General features: G+C 38.9%; 1 protein-coding gene across 4 annotated transcripts in view; it reads right to left on the reverse strand.

Moving 5' to 3' along the window:
* The window catches only part of RNF214 (ring finger protein 214), a 47,198-nt gene that overhangs the window by 18,264 nt on the left and 9,143 nt on the right, over nt 1–19,791 (reverse strand). For all 4 annotated transcript variants that reach the window (XM_049621120.1, XM_049621106.1, XM_049621129.1 and 1 more), the window contains exons 5-6: nt 18,026–18,166; nt 15,065–15,204 (exon numbers count right to left, since the gene is read on the reverse strand). In XM_049621120.1, the coding sequence (XP_049477077.1) occupies nt 15,065–15,204; nt 18,026–18,166 (281 nt within the window). The remainder of the gene's footprint in view (nt 1–15,064; nt 15,205–18,025; nt 18,167–19,791) is intronic.

The following is a 19,791-nucleotide window of genomic DNA, read 5'->3' on the forward strand; positions in this document are numbered from 1 at the left end:
TGAAAACTTAGGTCTACATAAAAACCACATATGGATGTTTATAGCAGCATGATTATGTTTACTCATAACTGCCAAAAACTGGAAGCAATCAACATGGCCATCAGGAGATGAATGGATCAAAAAGCTGTGGAACATCCTGACAATGGAATAGTACTCAGCACCAAAAAGAAAAGAGCTATCAATCAAGTCATGAAAGATATGGAGGAACCTCAAATACATAATACTAAGTGAAATAAGCCAATCTTAACTACATACTGTATGATTCCAACTATATAACATTCTGGAAAAGGCAAAATTATGGAGACAGTAAAAAGATCAGTGGTTGTTGGTGGGGGAGGTGTGAGAAAAGAGATGACTAAATAGAGCAAGAGGATTTTTAGGGCAGTGAAAAATACTCTGTGTGATATTATAATGATGGATATATGTCATTATACATCTGTCTAAACCCACAGAATGTGCAACACCAAGAATGTACAACACCAAGAGTGAACCCTCAAGTGAACTATGGAATTTGGATAGGTTCACCCTTGGTAAAAAAAAAAAAAAAAAAAAAAAGTCCCATTCTGGTGAAGGATGTTGATAATGGGAGGCTATGCATGTGTGGGGGCAGGGGCACATGGAAAATCTCCATCCTTCCCTCTCAATTTTGTTATAAACCTAAAACTGCTTTCAAAAAGAAAATCTTAAAAAAAAAAAGGAATAAACTATTGACATACTTCACATCCATGACAATATCATGGATAAATCTTTAAAATATGCTGAGTGAAAGAAGTTAGATACAAATCTCTAGAAAAAATAAGTGTAATCTACAGTGACAGAAGGCAGATCAGTGTTTACCTGGGAACTGAGGGGAAGTAAGGACAGTCATTGAGAAGGAACACAGAACATTTTAGGGTAATGGGTATGTGCTATACTTTGATCATGTTAGTGTTTACATGTGTGATTAACTTGTAAAAACTCATCTATGTGCAATTTAAAGTGTCTTTTATTAACGTATATATCTAAAATTTTTTAATTATTTAAAAATCTAAGGGACAATAATTCTAAGTTTCTACAATTAAGACTCTGAAAATTTTTCAAAGACCTTATCCGAGAAAGATACAAGTCTTTCTAATACAACATAAGTAGCAGGTATGTAGTTTTTCTTTATAATGAATACTGCCAGCGAATAATGTAACAGATGTGTATTTGGGAAAGGAAAGGCCAAATTAAAATCAAACTCTAAAGAATATTCAAGAATTAATATTCGATTTACATAGTAAAAGAGTAGACCTAAATTCAACCATATCAATAATTACATTAAATATAAACTGACTAAAGCCTTTATTTAAAAGGCAGCTTGTCAGAAGAGATCAAAAAGAAAGATCCAATTATATGCTGTCTACAGGACACATAAAAATGTAGATAAGCTAAAGATGAATGATGGGAAAATATACACCATATAAAACATAAACATGAGACTGTAGTATTTATATCACATAAAGTAAACTTTGGCATAAAGAATATGACAAAGATAAAGAGAAACATTTCATAATGATAACATGGCCAATTTGTCAAGAATATATAATAATCATAAATATATATGTATCTAACAACATAGCCTCAAAGGATAACAAAGAAAACTTCACAGAATTAAAAGGAAAAAGAGGGAAGTCTATAACCATAAACATTTTAACTTTACTCCCTCAGCAATCAATGTAACTGAATTTTTAAAAATCAAAATAATATAGATCAATGTTCTTCAGTAAGTATAGACACAAATATCCCTAAAAAATAATAGCAAGTCAAATCCAGCAATATATAAAAACAAAAATGTATCTTGTCCAAGTGAATTTATGCCAAGGATGATGACTGGTTTAACACTTGAAAAAAAAAAAAAAAATCAATGTAATTCACCTTATTAACAGAATAAAGGGGAAAAACTATTTGATAATTTTAATAGATGCAGAAAAACTATTTGACAAAACTAAGCATCCAACCATGTTAAGAACTCTCAGAAAATCAGAAACAGAAGAGAACTTCCCCACTATGATAAAGAGCATCCACAAAAAAGCTATAGCTATCATCAAGCTTAATGGTAAAATAGTAAACATTTCCTCCTAAGAGCAGGAACTACTCTACTCTACCACTTCTATTCAACACTATACTGGAGGTCCTAGCCAGTGCTATAATGTTTACAAGAAATAAAAGGCTTAAGATTTCAAAGGAAGAAATAAAACTGTATGTTCACAGAAGCTATCATTGTTTATATAGAAAATCTTAAAGAATCTACAAAACTACTAAGACATTCATGTGTAAATTTAGCAAAACAGGAGGTACAAGATTAATATATAAAATAAATTGTATTTTTACAAACTAGCAAGAAATGGTTGGAAACTTTTTTGAAAATTTACTTCTGGGGTGCCTGGGAAGCTTAGTAGGTTAAATGTCCAACTCTTGTTCTCAGTTCAGGTCTTGATCTCAGGGTTGTGAATTCAAACTCCACATTGGGACTACTTAAAAATAAATAAATAAATAAATAAATAAATAAATAAATAAAAATTTAAAAATTTAATTCTACTTGAATAGTGTCAAAGAATATGAAATAGAAAAAATTTCTTTTGAAATCTAAAAAAAGATGTGTAAGACCTGTACACTGGAAATTACAAAATGTTGGTAACACAAAGACCTAAATAACCAACAGACACATATTTATGGATTGGAAGGCTCAATATTATTAGGATGTCAATTTTCCCCAAATTGATCTACAGATTCAAGGCAACTGTGTCTCACCAGTTTTGTTTTTGCTTTTGTAGACACTGGCAAGCTGCTTCTCAAACATATAATGGTAGTGTAAAGGACCCAAAAGTAGTGGAAAGGTTCAAGGCAACCTTAAAAAAAAAACAGAACACCTTATGTTCTCTGACTGCAACTTACTATAAAGCCATAATAATCACAACAGTATGATATGGCATAAAGATAGACAAATAAACCAATGCAATAGAATAGGACTCACAGGGGTGCCTGGGTGGCTCGGTCAGTTAAGCGTCTAACTCTTGATTTTGGCTCAGGTCACGATATCAGGTTCGTGGGTTCGAGCCCCACAACGGGCTCTGCGATGACAGTGCGGAGCCTGCTTGGGATTCTCTCTCTCCCTCTGCCCCTCCCCGAGTCATGTTCGCTCTTTCTCCCTCTCAAAATAAATAAACATTTAAAAAAAATAGTACTCAGAAATAGGCCTACTATTTATACAAATGACTCATATTGTCATTTGGTTTTTGGCAAAGGTGTAAAGTAACCCAATGGAGAGAAAGGAAAGTCTTTCCAACACATAGTGCTAGAAGAACTGAATAGGTACATAGGAAAAAATGAACCTCAACCCCTACTTCTCACCATGCAGAAAAATTACCTTGAGGTGGATCATAAAGATCAAAGCTATTAGCACCACGCTCTAACCAACTGAACTAACCAGCCTAGATGGATCATAAAGATAAAAGCTAAAATGATAAAGCTTCCATAAGAAAACAGAGAACATCTTTGCTACCTCAGGGTAGGTAAAGGTTTCTTAGGACAAAGAATGCAAAAACTATAAAAGAGAACTTGATAAATTAGACATCCTTAAAATTAAAACTTCTGTTCATCAAAAGATACAATTAAAAAATGAATAGCTAAGTCAGAGAGTGGAAGAAAATTTCAGAGAATATATAACTGACAAAGGGCTTTATATTTGGAATATGCAAAGAACTTCTAAAAACTCAACCAAAAAAAAAAGGGAGGGGGGCAAAAATCTGAGTGGACACTTCACAAAAACAAATATATGCATGATCAATAAGCAGGAGGGAAAAGTGATCAATATCATTAATAATGAGGGAAATGCAGAATAAAACCACAATGAAATACAACCACCTGAGTGGCAAGGATATGGAGCAACCAGAATTCTCATACCTTGTAGGCAGAGTGTAAAATCGTATATCCACTTGGGAAATTTATCTGTCAGTTTCTTATAAAACTAAACATATACCTAGCCTACTACCTGATGATTCCACCCCTAGAAATTTACCCAAGAGAAATAAAAGCATATGTTCACACAAAGACTTGTATTTGACTGTTCACAGCAGCTTTATTCATAATAATCAAAATCTGGAAATCATTACATGCCCCTCAAAGGAGAACGGACAAACAGTGGTATATTAACAAAAGGAGTATTACTGGACAATAAAGAGACATGAATGAATGTCAAAAAACATTATGCTGAATGAAAGAAATCCTACACGAAAGAGTACACATTCTATGATTTCATTTATGTGACACTCTAGAACCTGCTAAATTAATTTCTGATTAAAAAAATCAGAAATCAGCAGTTGCTTTTGGAAGAAGGGACAAGAAATGACTGGGAAAGCATTCCCTACCAAAATAACACTACCATTCTTCACAGAGCTAGAACAAACAATCCTAAAATTCGTATGGAACCAGAAAAGACCCCGAATAGCCAAGGCAATCTTGAAAAAGAAAACCAAAGCTGGAGGCCTCACAATTCCAGACTTTGAGCTGTATTACAAACAAACCTGTAATAATCATCAAAACAGAATGGAACTAGGACAATAACAGACACATAGATCAATGGAACAGAATAGAGAACCCAGAAAGGGACCCACAAATCTTTGACAAAGCAAGAAAGAATATCCAATGGAATAAAGACAGTCTCTTCAGCAAGTGGTGCTGGGAAAACTGAACAGCGACATGCAGAGAAATGAACCTGGACCACTTTCTTACACCAGACACAAAAATAAACTGAAAATGGATGAAAGACCTCAATGTAAGACAGAAAGCCATCAAAATCCTCGAGGAGAAAGCAGGCAAAAACCTCTTGGATCCTGGCCGCAGCAACTTCGTACTAAACAGGTCTCCAGAGGCAAGGGAAACAAAAGCAAAAACGTATTGGGACCTCATCAAAATAAAAAACTTCTGCATAGCGAAGGAAACAATCAGCAAAACTAAAAGGCAACCAACAGAATGGGAGAAGATATTTGTAAATGACATATCAGATAAAGGGATAGTATACAAAATCTGAAAAGAACTTATCACACTCAACACCCAAAAAAACAAATAATCCAGTGAAGAAATGGACAAAAGACACAAATAGACACTTCACCAAAGAAGACATCCAGATGGCCAACCGACAGGAAAAAATGCTCCACATCACTCATCATCAGGGAAATACAAATCAAAACCGCAATGAGATACCACCTCACACCTGTCAGAATGGCTAACATGAACAACTCAGGCAACAACAGATGTTGGCGAGGATGCAAAGAAAGAGGATCTCTTTTGTACTGCTGGTGGGAACGCAAGCGAGAGTGGTGCAGCCACTCTCGAAAACAGTATGGAGGTTCCTGAAAAAATTAAAAACAGAACTACCTTATGACTCAACAATTGCACTACTAGGCATTTATCCACGGGATACAGGTGTGCTGTTTTGAAGGGACATATGCACCCCAATGTTTGTAGCAGCACTATCCACAATAGCCGAAGTATGGAAAGAGCCCAAATGTCCATCGATGAATGAATGGATAAAGATGTGGTGTGTATACACACACACACACACACACACACACACACGCACACAATGGAGTATACTCAGCAATCAAAAAGAATGAAATCTTGCCATTTGCAACTACATGGATGGAACTGGAGGGTATTATGCTAAGCGAAATTAGTCAGAGAAAGACAAATATCATATGACTTCACTCATATGAGGACTTTAAGAGACAAAACAAATGAACATAAGGGAAGGGAAACAAAAATAATATAAAAACAGGGAGGGGACAAAACATAAAAGATGCTTAAATATGGAGAACAGGGTTGTGGGGGGGGGGCAGGGGATGGGCTAAATGGGTAAGGGACATTAAGGTATCTACTCCTGAAATCATTGTTGCACTATATGTTAACTAATTTGGATATAGATTTAAAAAAATAAAATTAAAAAAAAAGAAATACAAAATCTGTAAAATTGAAAATTAAAAAAAAATGGATGAAAGAACAAAATGTAAGACAGAAGGCATCAAAATCCTAGAGGAGAACACAGGCAACCAATCTCTTTGACCTCAACTGCAGCAAGTTTTTATTAGACATGTCTCGGGAGGCAAGGGAAACAAAAGCAAAAATGAACGATTGGGACCTCACGAAGATAAAGAGCTTCTACACAGCGAAGGAAACAATGAGCAAAACTAAAAGGCAACTGACAGAATGGGAGAAGATATTTCCAAATGACATATCAGATAAAGGGTTTGTACCCCAAAAACTATAAAGAACTTACCACACTCAACACCCAAAAAACAAATAATCCAATGAAGAAATGGGAAAAAGACATGAAGAGACACTTTTCCAAAGAAGACATCTAGACGGCTAACAGACACATGAAAATATGCACAACATCACTCATCATCAGGGAAATACAAATCAAAACCACAATCAGATACCACCTCACGCCTGTCAGAATGGCTAAAATTAACAACTCAGGAAACAACAGATGTTGACAAGGACACGGAGAAAGAGGATCTCTTTGGCACTACTGGTGGGAAGGCAAACTGGTGCAGCCAATCTGGAAAACAGTATGGAGATTCCTCAAAAAATTAAAAATAGAACTACCTTGTGACCCAGCAACTTCACTACTAGGTATTTATCTAAAGGACACAAAAATGCTGATTCGAAAGGGTACATGTACCCCAATGTTTATAGCAGCACTATCGACAAAAGCCAAATTTTGGAAAAATCCCAAATGTCCATCAACTGACAAACGGATAAAGATGTGGTGCATATATACAATGAAATATTACTCAGCAATCAAAAATAATGAAATCTTGCCATTTGCCACAATGTGGATGGAACTACAGTGCATTATATTATGCTAAGTGAAATAAGTCAGTCAGAGAAAGACAAATATCCTAAGAGTTCACTCGTACATGGGATTTGAGAAAAACAACAGATAAACATAGGGGAAGGGAAGGAAAAATAAGAAAAACCAGAGAGAGAGACAAACCATAAGAGACTCTTAAATACAGAGAACAAACTGAGGGGTTGTTGGAGAGAGAGATGTTGGTTGGGGGTTCGGCCAAATGGGAGATGGGCACTAAGGAGGGCACTTGTTGGGATGCACACTGGGTGTTGTACGTCTAAATTCCATTCCTGAAATCATTATTGCACTATATGTTAACTAACTTGGATTTACATTAAAAACGATAAAGAAAAGATATGCCTGGGAAAGTGTATGAGGGAACCATTTGGCCTAATGGTAGTATTCTCTATACTTGATGGGGTCTGAATACACAGGCACATACATTTGTCACAACTCATGGAACGGTACACTTAAGACTTACGTATTTAACTGCATATACATGTTACTACCAAAAAAATAAAAAACACACAAATAATAATATTTAACTCTAATTAATGATATATATGTTCACGGATTTAAAGGTGAAGTTACTGATGACTACAAATTGCCCTGATATGCATCGAAAAAAAAAAGAGGACTGATGAATGGATAGAGGGATGGAAAGATATTGCTAAAACCTATTTAGCAGAATGTTCATTGTTGAATCTAGGTGGTGAGTGTTAATGTACAATACTCCCAGCTTCTCCTAGTGTTTAAAAATTTTTCATAATAAAATATTGGGGTAAAAATAAATCCAATCATTTAATTCCTCTGCCTAAAAACTTTCCCTGCTGGTTACACTCAGTAATTACCAATGGCCTTTACTCAGACCTGGTTCTTACTTACTTGTCTGAAATTTCTGACATTGTTAGGCACTTCTCCCTTTGAAACCCTAAACTATTATAAGCTGTTTCCCTTCCTTTCTGCCTTCGCTTCCTCTTTATACTTCCAAACTGCAGGTGTACCTCAGGGTTCAGAATTAAGCCCTACTCTATACTTTTTCCCATAAAAAACTCAATTCTAGTATCGTAACTATCACCTCTACACAGTCAACTCTTCGAGTCTAGTGTCCCACTTCCAAAGGCCAACTTAGTATTTTAACTTGTATGTCTCATATCATCAAATTACTTCTTTACCCTCGAAACGTAGAACTTGAATTCCATTTCCCAATTACTACCACATAGCACGTAACTACTAACCAGGGTCAATACAGGGAAGTTCGTTTTGACACCTTCCCCAGTCTTAATCTCTAAAATAATCCAGCATCAATTCCTCCTGAATCCATTTCTTCTCTTTCATTCCACCATCACTACTACTCTTATAAGGATCCTTGGAAACTCAGTTTATTGTAAGGGCTTCTCCTGGTTGATGTCCCAGCCTCTGTCTCTCTCCAAAATTCTTCCTGCATGTTTCTAAAACATCTCTAATTATGTATCTATCTGCATAACTTCTATGATTCCCCATATTTAAAAGATACTAATCTATGCTAAGCAGAAAAAATTAAATAAGACGTGTTACTTGCTGTGGTAGCAGATTTCCAGATATGGACCCTTCCCAATGCACCAGGCCTCCTGGTGTCCATGCTCTTCACAGTCCCCTCCAATGCTAAATCTGAGCTGGCCCTGTGACTCGTTTTAACCAAAAGAATGCCACAGAAGTAGCACTACACCAGTTCCAAGGCTATGGCTTAGGAAAGCCGAGAAATTTCCACTTTTGCACTCTTGGGAGCTCTGAGCCACCAAGTAGAAAATCTGCCCCTGTGTTGGAAAGACCACCTAGAGAGGAAAAAGCCCTGAGATAATATAGAGAGAGAGAGTCAGAAAAGGCCTAGACCTCTTGGAGTCCCAGGTGAGCCCAGCCTTCCAGGTGTCCCTGCCAAGGTGTCAGAAATATTAATGACACCATCATGGATGTTCAAGACCCAGTCACCATCCGGCCACAGCTACAGGAATGGCTCTAAAGGAGACTAGCAGAACCGTCCATCTGAGACTCAGTCAACCCAAAGAGTTGTGAGAGGAATAGAAATTACTATTGTTGTAAGATACTAAGTTTTACGACTGCTTTTTTACACAGCAATAGATAAATCAAAACACTTACCCTCAAGAAGCTAACTATATGATGGAGGAGGCATTCAAGTTAACAAAAAGACCATCAGAGATATGGGTTAAGACAGAGGTACACACAGCATGCTAGTGAGTACAGAGGAGGGTCATCTAAATTAAATGTTCACAATGTGTGAAGGGGAGGATGTGGGAAAGCTTTCTAGAGCAAATAATACAGGCTGAGTTTTAAGTGAGTTCATGTTGTAGTATGTATAAACCAGCATGGCTGTTGGGGTGCCTGGGTGGCTCAGTCGGTTAAGCATCAGACTTTGGTTTAGGTCATGGTCTCACGGTTTGTGACTTTGAGCACCACATAGGGCTTGCTGATGTCAGCTCAGAGTCCACTCCAGATCCTCTGTTTCCCTTTCTCTGCCCCTCCCCCGCTCGTGCTCTCTCCCAAAAATAAAAAAACATTAAAAAGAAGAAGAAGGAGAAGGAGGAGGAGGAGGAGGAGGAGGAGGATGTACGGAACTTGGTCAAAGTCTATGAGATAAGAATTAGGAAGACTCTCAGTGTTTCAGCTTAGGTGTGGTTGGAAGGGCACAGTGCTGCCACTTATGGAGAAATGGTAGAAGCGAGAGTGAACTGAATTCACATCCAGGTAGAAACGTTCAACTCAGATACTGGGACAGGAGGAAGGGATGGATGTGTGTGCCAATAGCTGGGAAACTGAAGGAAGTTTCACTTGATGGCCTCTATTTCTTCAGTGAAATAAAAAGCGAGATCATCTGCTAAGACGAAGGAGAGAAATGGGGGAGAGAGAAAGTTCAGAATGGGAGGTAAAAGTTTGGGACAGCTCTCAGAGGAAGAGGGAGCCCTGAAGATCCAGGTGCTGTTAGAAGTCATACATTTATTCGGACCCAAAACACACCGTCATGTGACTGTCTCCAGCAGCTCTCAGCAGCCCAGGGGTAAGATGACACGCCAGGTGGCGGACCTGACCCAGGACTGGAGGACTACAGAAAAATGCAGGGGAAGAGAACGGAGGGGAACACTAAGGGAGTAATTCAAGCAGTGGACCACACGTCTAGGCTGGCTATGGAAAGACATGCATCCAGGGAGCTGAAAGACTGGTGGCAAAGGAGCGAGGTCACCAAAAGAGAAAGGGGACCTGAAGTGGTCCAAGTGTAGACTTACTGGGAACAAGTCGACTGCCGGGAGGACTGAAGGCTGTGGTTAAATACAGGATGTTGTGACAGCCTGGCTCACTGCTGCACACCCAAGAAACACTCACCAGATTGACTGTTTACTAGGCAAGCTACCAGGGCTTCCATGCGTACCTGTTAAATAAACTACCATCTGGTGAGAGAATTCCAAAATGAATCTTCATGCACCCTATTAATTTCAATTTAGCACAGACTCTTGTGACATATCTAAAGAAATGCTTCCAACACTAAGTACCTTGATCTACTACTTACCTATCACTCTATCACGTGAGTTCATTAGGCAAGCTCAGAACATCTTTTAAAAAAGAAGAATCGGGCTTAATATTGCAGCTTTCCTGCTATTTGTCCCAAGATACTTCTACAAGTTGATTGATGAAGCCCTTTAAAGCACAAGCTCACCATCTTTTATGGAGGAAGGGCTCTACTTGCTGTCATTCCCCATGAGTCACAGTTAAAGGCAGGAATCTTAAAAAGAAGTTCTGCCCTGGAACAACATGCACACTGAGCCCTCACCTTCTCCAAGCCAGCAATAATCTTGGAGGATATAAGCAGAGAATTAGGAAGTGTCCCACGAAAGCAAGACAATGTCCGTGACAAAGCAACCAAGTATCCAGGAGAAAAAAATCAAATAAACTGATTATTCGGTACTCTCTCTCAAAATAAATAAACTTTAAAAAATAAATAAATAAAATACATAGTGACTACCTCAAAAAGTACAAAGCACTTAGCAGATTTCTATTAAATTCACCTTCACATAACATCAGTGAAAAATTCTTTTTTTCATTTTTTTTTTAATATTTATTTATTTTTGAGAAAGAGAGAGAGAATATAAGCAGGGAAGGGACAGAGAGAGAGACACAGACTGTGAAGCAGACTCCAGACTCTGAGCTGTCAGCACAGAACCCAAGGCGGGGCTCGAACCCACAAACTGTGAGATCATGACCTGAGCTGAAGTCAGATGTTCAACCAACTGAGCCACCCAGGGGCCCCTAAAATTCTCTTTTGAAAAAATTATTTATTTTGAAAGAGAAAGAGAGAGAGAGAGAGAACAGGGGAGGGGTAGAGAAAGAGGGGAGAGAGAATCCCAATCAGGATCCACAGTGTCAGAGTGGAGCCAGACACGGGGCTTGAACTCATGAACCATGAGTTCATGACCTGAGCTGAAACCAAGAGTCAGATGCTGAACTGACTGAGCCACCCAGGCGCCCCAATGTGAAATTCTCTTAATTTGCTATCCAGTGATTCAACAAATACTTGTCAAATAATTACCAGATATATAGCAATGAACTGAGTACTGGAAAAGAATATGAGAATGAATTTTTTTTAATTACCTATACACAGAGAGAATCTAGTATTTATCCTCAAGAGGCTTACAATGTAAGTGGGCAGCTGAGACATACACAGATGGGAAAAAATGTAGGGTACAATATAAAAATAAGCACTAAATGGTCAGAGAGCTGTATAGATGTTCTGAGGAGGGAGAAATCAGAAATTAGTTCAGGAAGAAGTGGATAAGGAAGATGTCACAAAGTAGGCAGAATTAAGTTGAAACTTGTAAGATAAAACGGCTAAGACGCCTTACAAAAGAACCCCATTATTTCCCCCATTTTCAGAGCCAGAAATATGGGAATTACACCAGCTCCTCCCTGTCACTGACCAGTGCTCCTGACAAATGCGTTCCCTTCTCTCCTCCCCGCTGGCGCCAGAGTGACACAGGCTCTGACAGAGACATCTCCTAAGTGGCCCTCCAAGCTACTCCCACCTGCTTTCCACCTGCCAAAGTCATTTATCTAAAATACAAAGCTCATCCTTTGATACCTCTCCTCCCTTAAAATCTTTCAATATCTCTATCAGGGAAAAACCCAAACTCCTGAACACAACATAGGAATCTTTTGTGACCAGCTTCCCACTACTTCACTGGCCTCATTCCGGCCCAGCTAACAGCTCAGTGTGGCTCTCTCATCTGTAGGCCTCCTGCCTGCAAGCTCTTTGCCCTATTCTTTGCCCCACTAATTCCTCCTGGTATCTACCCCCACCCTATAACTCTACCTTTGAACGTTTCGATCCAAAACAAAAATCAAGAGAATGGTATAATAAACACGTGCCCTTCATCTAGCTTCATCAGTTGTTACCCTTACTTGCCACATTCGTTTTGTCTCTCTCGGAACCATCTGAAAGTTACAGACATCCTTACACCTAGCCCCTAAAACTCCAGCAAGTAGCTCTTAAAGAACAAGAACAATCTTCTACATAAACATTCAACAGCATAACCCACAGTATCCCAAATATTTAATATCAACACACTATCTAATATGTAATCCATATTCAAATTTTCCCATTTATTCCAAAACGTCCTTTACAGTTTGTTTGTTTTTTAATTTTTTTTTTTTTAACGTTTATTTATTTTTGAGACAGAGAGAGACAGAGCATGAATGGGGGAGGGTCAGAGAGAGAGGGAGACACAGAATCTGAAACAGGCTCCAGGCTCTGAGCTGTCAGCACAGAGCCCGACGCGGGGCTCGAACTCACGGACCGCGAGATCATGACCTGAGCCGAAGTCGGACGCCCAACCGACTGAGCCACCCAGGCGCCCCTACAGTTTATTTGTTTAATCCAGGATCAAACCAAGGATCATCCATTGCATTTGGTGTTCATGTTCCCCTTTATCTTTCGGGATTTATTTCTGGAATCACTTTCTCCGGGAAGCCCTCTTTGACTCCTACCCAGTCCGGACCTCATACCACCACTATATGGTATCATTATACTATCATTTCCCTTATTAAGCAATAAGCTCCTTGAGGACTTTTTTTTTTTTTTTTTAGTGTTTTTTAATTTTTGAGAGAGAGAGCGCGAGCAGGGGAGGAGCAGAGAGAGGGGAGACACAGAATCCGAAGCAGGCTCCAGGCTCTGAGCTGTTAGCACAGAGCTCGATGCAGGGCTCAAACTCACTGACCGTGAGATCATGACCTGAGCGGAAGTTGACGGCTTAACCGACTGAGCCACCCAGGTGCCCCCCTTGAGGACTTTTTATTCTCTAGGCCCATATTGTCTAGCTCACAGAAGACACTCCATAAACACTGACTGAACGAAAGAGCTACAAACAGGAAATTTGACTGTTATGGACTGAAATGTGTCCCAAAATTCCTGTGTTGAAACTCTAACCAGCAGTGTGACTGTATTTGGAGATAAGGCCTTTAAGGAAGTAATTGAAGTTAAATGAGGGCATAAGGATGGGGATCTAATCCGGGAGGACTGGTGTCCTTATACGAAGAGGAAAGAGAGCAAGAGTGTGCACACCCAGAGGAGAAAGGCCATGTGAGGACAGAGCAAGAAGGCAGCGGTGTCTGCAAGCCAAGACGACAGCTTCACCAGAAACCAACCCTGGTGGCATCTTAACCTTGGACTTCCAGCCTCTGGAACTGTGAGACGATACACTTCTGTGTTGCTGTTGTTGTTGCTCTTGTTTTTATTGCTCATCCTGATTCTAATTATTATCCTTTCTTTTTCTTTTCCTTTTATTTTTACATTTCTGTTAAGTCACCCAGTCTGTGGTACTCTGTTAAGGCAGCCTGAGCAGACTAGCAAAATGAGCAAAAGCTCTGTGCCCACAGTTACTATGGATGACGGAATGCAAAACAAAACCTCTATCACTGCCTGAACAAAGATACACACAGAAGACTTCTTCCTCCTGCTTCTGGAAAAGTGAACCCCACACGCCACAAAACAAATGACAGAAAGCACCATTCTGACATTCACAACACACGTAAAAACACCCAATTGGATCTTCAAGAGCACAAGCAGCAAACTGTTAGTATCAACCACTCTGGGGCTACCCAATCAGAAGGTAAAGAAAGCGGTCAGAGATATGTTAAGAGCGTAGAGTACACATCAAAAGGAAACCTTTCACAGAGCCTAGAATATAATTACAGACTCTCCTTCCTAGCTTTTGCTCACTAAGACGTCTGCTGCTGAGTTGCTCGCATCACATGTCTGTTTCACCTCCTCCTCCTTGCAGACCGTGAAGACGATGACAAAGGCCATGCTGTCAGCAGGTAGTGGCAGCGGTCTGGATCACTAACAACACCAGGTATGGCGTTATGGTCCCAGCACACTCTTCATAACTGCTGGCACATGGATCAGCACGGACAACCGACCCAACTTGTAACCATCCATCATTCGAGTGTCAACAAAACAGACTGATCCTTAGGCTCTTTCCCAAATGTGCTTTCTCACGTTGACCTTTCACGGTTACCATCTTTCATGCTTGGAAAAATGATTCAACCGATGAGCTTGCTACTTTTCACTCACCAGCAAGCCAAGATTTTAGTGACAAATAAAAGCGCATTTTACAATTTAAATAAAATCATCAGTGTTCGCAGTTATTTTTATTTCAACATTAAGAAAGTTGGAAAACTGAAAATCCGACCAAATTCTACACCTACCTTGTTCTTACTGCAATGCCCAGAAGAGAACATAGATCCACTAAATAATTCTCTCCAAACAGCTTACTTACGATGTTACTGTTTGAAATCTGTTTTAGTGGATAACATAATCAGAGTACTTCCATACCCTGAACTTCTGAAGAACCAGGTTCAAAACAAGCGAAGTGGTTGTTAGATGCATTTCAAAATCTTGATCACACTTAGGACCCAACAAGCAGCTGCTATTATTTTAAGGTATTATTTAATCTGAACATTTTTCTTTATTGAATCTAAAACAAGGTGCTGAAAACGCTGAAGTCATTACAGGATTTTATTTGTGCACTTGTTTTTCAAATAAGAATTAGACCAAAAGAAAAGGAAGTAGGAACATAAACACGACTAGCTACTTATGCACAAATATATACATACGTGCAGGGTTCTACTCTAAACAGCATCATTTACCTTCTGCCCTTCTCACAAAGCTTCTCAATTTCAGCTTTCAGATCCTGCTCCTTCTGCAAAAACTCCTTCTTTTCTTTCTCTATCTTCTTTTTTGTTTCTTCTCGCTTTATTGTTACATCCTGGATAGCCTTCAGTATCTCCTGAGTCCCCCATAATTACAGCCACACACAAATAAAGAAGGAAACAAATTAGTTCTTTTGGTCTGAAGGTTATTTTTAACTAAACAAATTAACACATTGACTTTAGTAAATTCAACTTGAACTGAAGGAATCTGGTTCATGAGTGGCTCAGAAAGCCAGTATTTAGATGTAAGAGAGAAAGTTACAATAAAGTAGATTTCAATTCAGTAGGACAAAGAACTTCTAACAATCCCAACTGTTCAAAAATGGAATTTACTGCCTTCTGAGGGAATAACCTCTCCATTACTCATGTTTGGGTAAAGGCTGAATGAACACCTGAAAAGAATGCCTGTACAGGGTGGGAATTTCCTATTTCCAACAAACATGGTTTTGTTTTGTTTTGTTAAGGTTCTACTTATTATGTGTGAGGGTTTATATATATAAATATGTATGCATATATATATATATGTATATATGTATGTATGTGTGAGAGTTTATATATATATACATACATACATATATGTATATATGTATGTGTGAGGGTTTATATATATATGTATGTATGTATGTGTATATATATACATATATACATACGTGTATGTATACATTTGTAGTAAGAAGTCAAATAATAAAAAAGTGATAGGTCACTCCCTGTCCACCCCAATTCCACCCATAACCAACATGATGTTGGAGCAGGCTTTCACATCTCTCTCTGTTCTTACACAAACACATGTATACTTAAATATGTATTTCTTTGCTTTTGTGTTTTTTCCAAATGAGAGGATTTTATATATGTTATTTGCCATCCTTTTTTCCACTTGATGTAAACACACTGTCAATATAGATTTAACTTAAAAATAGCTGTATAAGACATAATATGTATATATCCAATTTATCCAACCATTCTATGTTAAGAGTCCATTAAGTTGATTCCAGTTTTTTTGGTAACTACACACCATACTGCAATAAATACTCTATGTCTATGTTTTCATATAAAAACGTTTATTTCTGTAGAACAGACTTAATACGATCGCTAGGTCACAGAACATTTCAGTTTTAACTGATAATTTTTTTTAAATAAAACAATTTTTTTTAATGTTTATTTTTAAGAGAGAGAAACAGAGTTTGAGCACAGAAAGGCAGAGAGAGAGGGAGACACAGAATCCAAGCAGGCTCCAGGCTCTGACCTGTCAGCACAGAGCCCGACACGGGGCTCTAACCCACAAGCTATTGAGATCATAACCTGAGCTAAGTCGGGTGCCGAACCGACTGAGCCATCTAGGTGCCCCTAACTGATAATTCTTAACAACTTTTCCAAAAAGGTTGTAACAATGCATACATCTACAAATGTCTGAAAAGAGTTCATTTTTCCTCACCCTGACAATTTATTTCATTTTTGCCAATCTCTTGAGGGGAGAGAGAGGAATGGTATCTAATAATTTTAGGGAGCATTTTCCTAACTCCCATCCTTTACTGTTTTTAATGTCTGCTTCCTCCCACTCAAAGAAGCATTCAATGCAGAGACTATGTTTTCTTTACCATTAAATCTGCAGAGCTCAGATCAGGAACTCAGAAAATGCTGAGTGAAAGAATGAATGAATGAATGAATGAATGAATACCAGTGAGGTTGGGCTTCTTTTCATATGTTTATTATCCACTTGCTTTTTCTCTTCTGTGAATTGCCATTTACAATTGCTGTAGGCAAAATAATAGCCCCCCCCCCACCCCAAATATGTCCACATGGTCATCTAATCAAATCTAACCTAATCCCTGGGACCTGCAAATATGCTACCTTCCATGGGAACAGACACTGTGCAGCTGTGACTAAGGTAAAGACCTGGATATGGGGAGATAATCCTGGGTCATCTGGATACAGCCAACCTAATCATGCAGGTCTTTAAAAGTGGAGAACCCTTCCCAGGTGTGATCAGATGAATATGTGATTAGGGAAGAATGGTCAGAGATGGAAATCTGCTGACTTGGAGGATGGAGAATGGCGCCACAAGTCAAGGAACGCAAGCAGCCTCTAGAAGCTAGAAATGCAGAGAGAGGTACTCTCCCCAAGTCCCCAGAAAGGGATACAACCCTGCTAATACTTGGATTTTAGCCCAGTGACACCCAGGTTGGACTTCTGGCCTATAGTACTGTCAGGTAATAAATGTGTGTCATGTTCAGCTGCCAAATTCGCGGTCATTTGTCACAGGAGCAATAGGAAGCTACAGAATAACCTTTCCTGACTTTTCTCTAGAGTATCTGACTTTTACCATGAATGTGTAAGAGTCTCAGAACACAGATATGGATATTAAACCGTTCATCAGGTGTGCCACAAACATTTTTCCCAGTCTAACATTGATCTTCTGACTGGTTTTTGTATCATGTGTCCTATCAGAAGTTTTAAATTACATATAACACAGTTGGTTCATTTTCTTATGGCTTCTGGGTTTTCTGCCTGGCTTAAAATGACCTCTCGCAACTTGAGGTTTCATAAATATGCTCCTAAACTTTCTTCTAATTTATATTTTTTCCAGTTTTCACACATAGAGTTTTAATCTACCTAGGATTGTATGTTTCAATGTAACATAAGAGTCTAATCACGTGGTTTTCCAGGTAGACAGTCAACTGTGTCATCAAAATATGTTAAGTAAATAACTTTTTTCTCTGAACTAAAATACTAGTGGGAGCTTGAACAAGATGCCTTCAAAAATTCTCTTGATGCCTAAAATTCTAAGATAACCGTTAAAAGATAAATACTGCCCTCCCATTTCTATTAATTCAGAAACAAAATTAAAGTTTGATTAGGAAGTGTAGCTTTACTTACTGACAATTTTAACAAACAGAATACCTGGTGATTCTTCATTTCTTCTTCCCTCCTTTGCTGAAGTTGTTTTAACTGCACTTGGAGCTGATTCTCCACTTGCCTCTGCTTGTCCAGGACCTCCTGGTAACGTTCCTTCAACAGGGTTCTCTCCGTCATCATTTTGTCCTATTTGTAACAAGAGAAGGAAAGTGTAATTCCCTGATCTAACTGCAAAAAAACATTCACCAGATGCCCGTTCAAGGCATTGTGCAGAGCCCTAGGATGTGCAATCCAATATTCTAACTGCTGGCTGGCCATGTGTGGCTTTATAAATTAAAATCATTTAAAATAAGAGAATTTAAAAATACGGCCCCTCAGTAACCTAGCCACCCACGTCCCAAGTACTGGGTAGCCACAAATAACAAAAGGCTACCGTACTAGATGGCACAAGATACAAGACATTTCCATCATTACGGGACATTCTATCGCACAACACTTCGCTAAGGCAGGGTCTGGCAATGTATGGCCTGTGGGCCAAATCCAGCCATCGTCTGCTTTTATAAATAAGTTTTATAGGAACTACCCACATGGCTTACAAGTTGCTTTTATACTACAGTGAATGGAATGGTTACAACAGAACCCACGGAGCCCCCAAAACTAAGACATTTACCATCAGACATTTTACAGAAAAGTTTGGCAATCGCTGCTCTAGGGAATAAGAGGAAGGAGGCATTTTATCAAAGCAAGAAGAAATGAACGGGCAAAGACCAAAAAACAGATCACCTACTCAAGAATGCATCCAGAAAACAGGATCCCTTACTGGTCACTAGTGCTAAAAATGGACAGATCCACTAAAAGGGTCTGAGGAACACGGTATTCAGATTGGGCCAATCAATAAACTCTCACGTAATGGAGTAGAAGTTAAGGCTTCTGAGAACTGCAGTGTTCTGCCTCCCCACACCCGTAAATCAAGAAAAGTGATGGTGACCTTTCAAAGGGACACTAAAACTTAAAGACGGTCAATTTAAAACAGATTTGGTGTAAGGCAGCCCATGTAAAATTTAAGAGCATTCAACTGAACTTGTTCATTAAAAGATAACTATTTTTGGGCACCGGCTAGCTCAATCAGTTAAGCATCTGACTTCAGCTCAGGGCATGATCTTGTGGAGGTTCATGGGTTGAGCCCTGCATCAGGCTCTCTGCTGACAGCTCAGAGCCTGGACCCTGCTTCGGATTCTGTGTCTCCCTCTCTCTCTGCCCTTCCCCCATTCACACTCTGTCTCTCTGTGTCTCTCAAAAACGAATAAATGTTAAAAAATTTTTTTAAAAATAAAATAAATGGTAAAAAAATTAAAAAGAAAAAGATAATTATTTTCAAAGAAAAGACAGGTTTTAGAAGTGAATGAAGGAGGGGCGTCTGGGTGGCTCAGTCGGTTAAGCGCCTGACTTCGGCTCAGGTCATGATCTCATGGTTTGTGAGTTCGAGCCCCACACCAGGCTCTGTGCTGACAGCTCAGGGCCTGGAGCCTGCTTCAGATTCTGTGTGTGTGTGTGTGTGTGTGTCTCTCTCTCTCTGCCCCTCCCCCACTTGCACTCTGTCTCTCCCCCAAAAATAAATAAAACACTTTAAAAAATTAAAAAGAAAAGAAAGGAATGAAGGAAAACGTATCACATTGTGATAATAAAAAATAAGCCCTCAAGATGGAACTTTAGCTTTGTGATGAGCTAGTCCTTAGTCCAGGTGCTGAAACATGACTAAGGCTCCTCAGATGACGCCTCACTGTCACACAGTTACAGGGATTCTGAACCGG

This window comes from Panthera uncia, chromosome D1 (assembly GCF_023721935.1).
Source record: "Panthera uncia isolate 11264 chromosome D1, Puncia_PCG_1.0, whole genome shotgun sequence".
NCBI classification, from domain to species: Eukaryota; Metazoa; Chordata; class Mammalia; order Carnivora; family Felidae; genus Panthera; species Panthera uncia.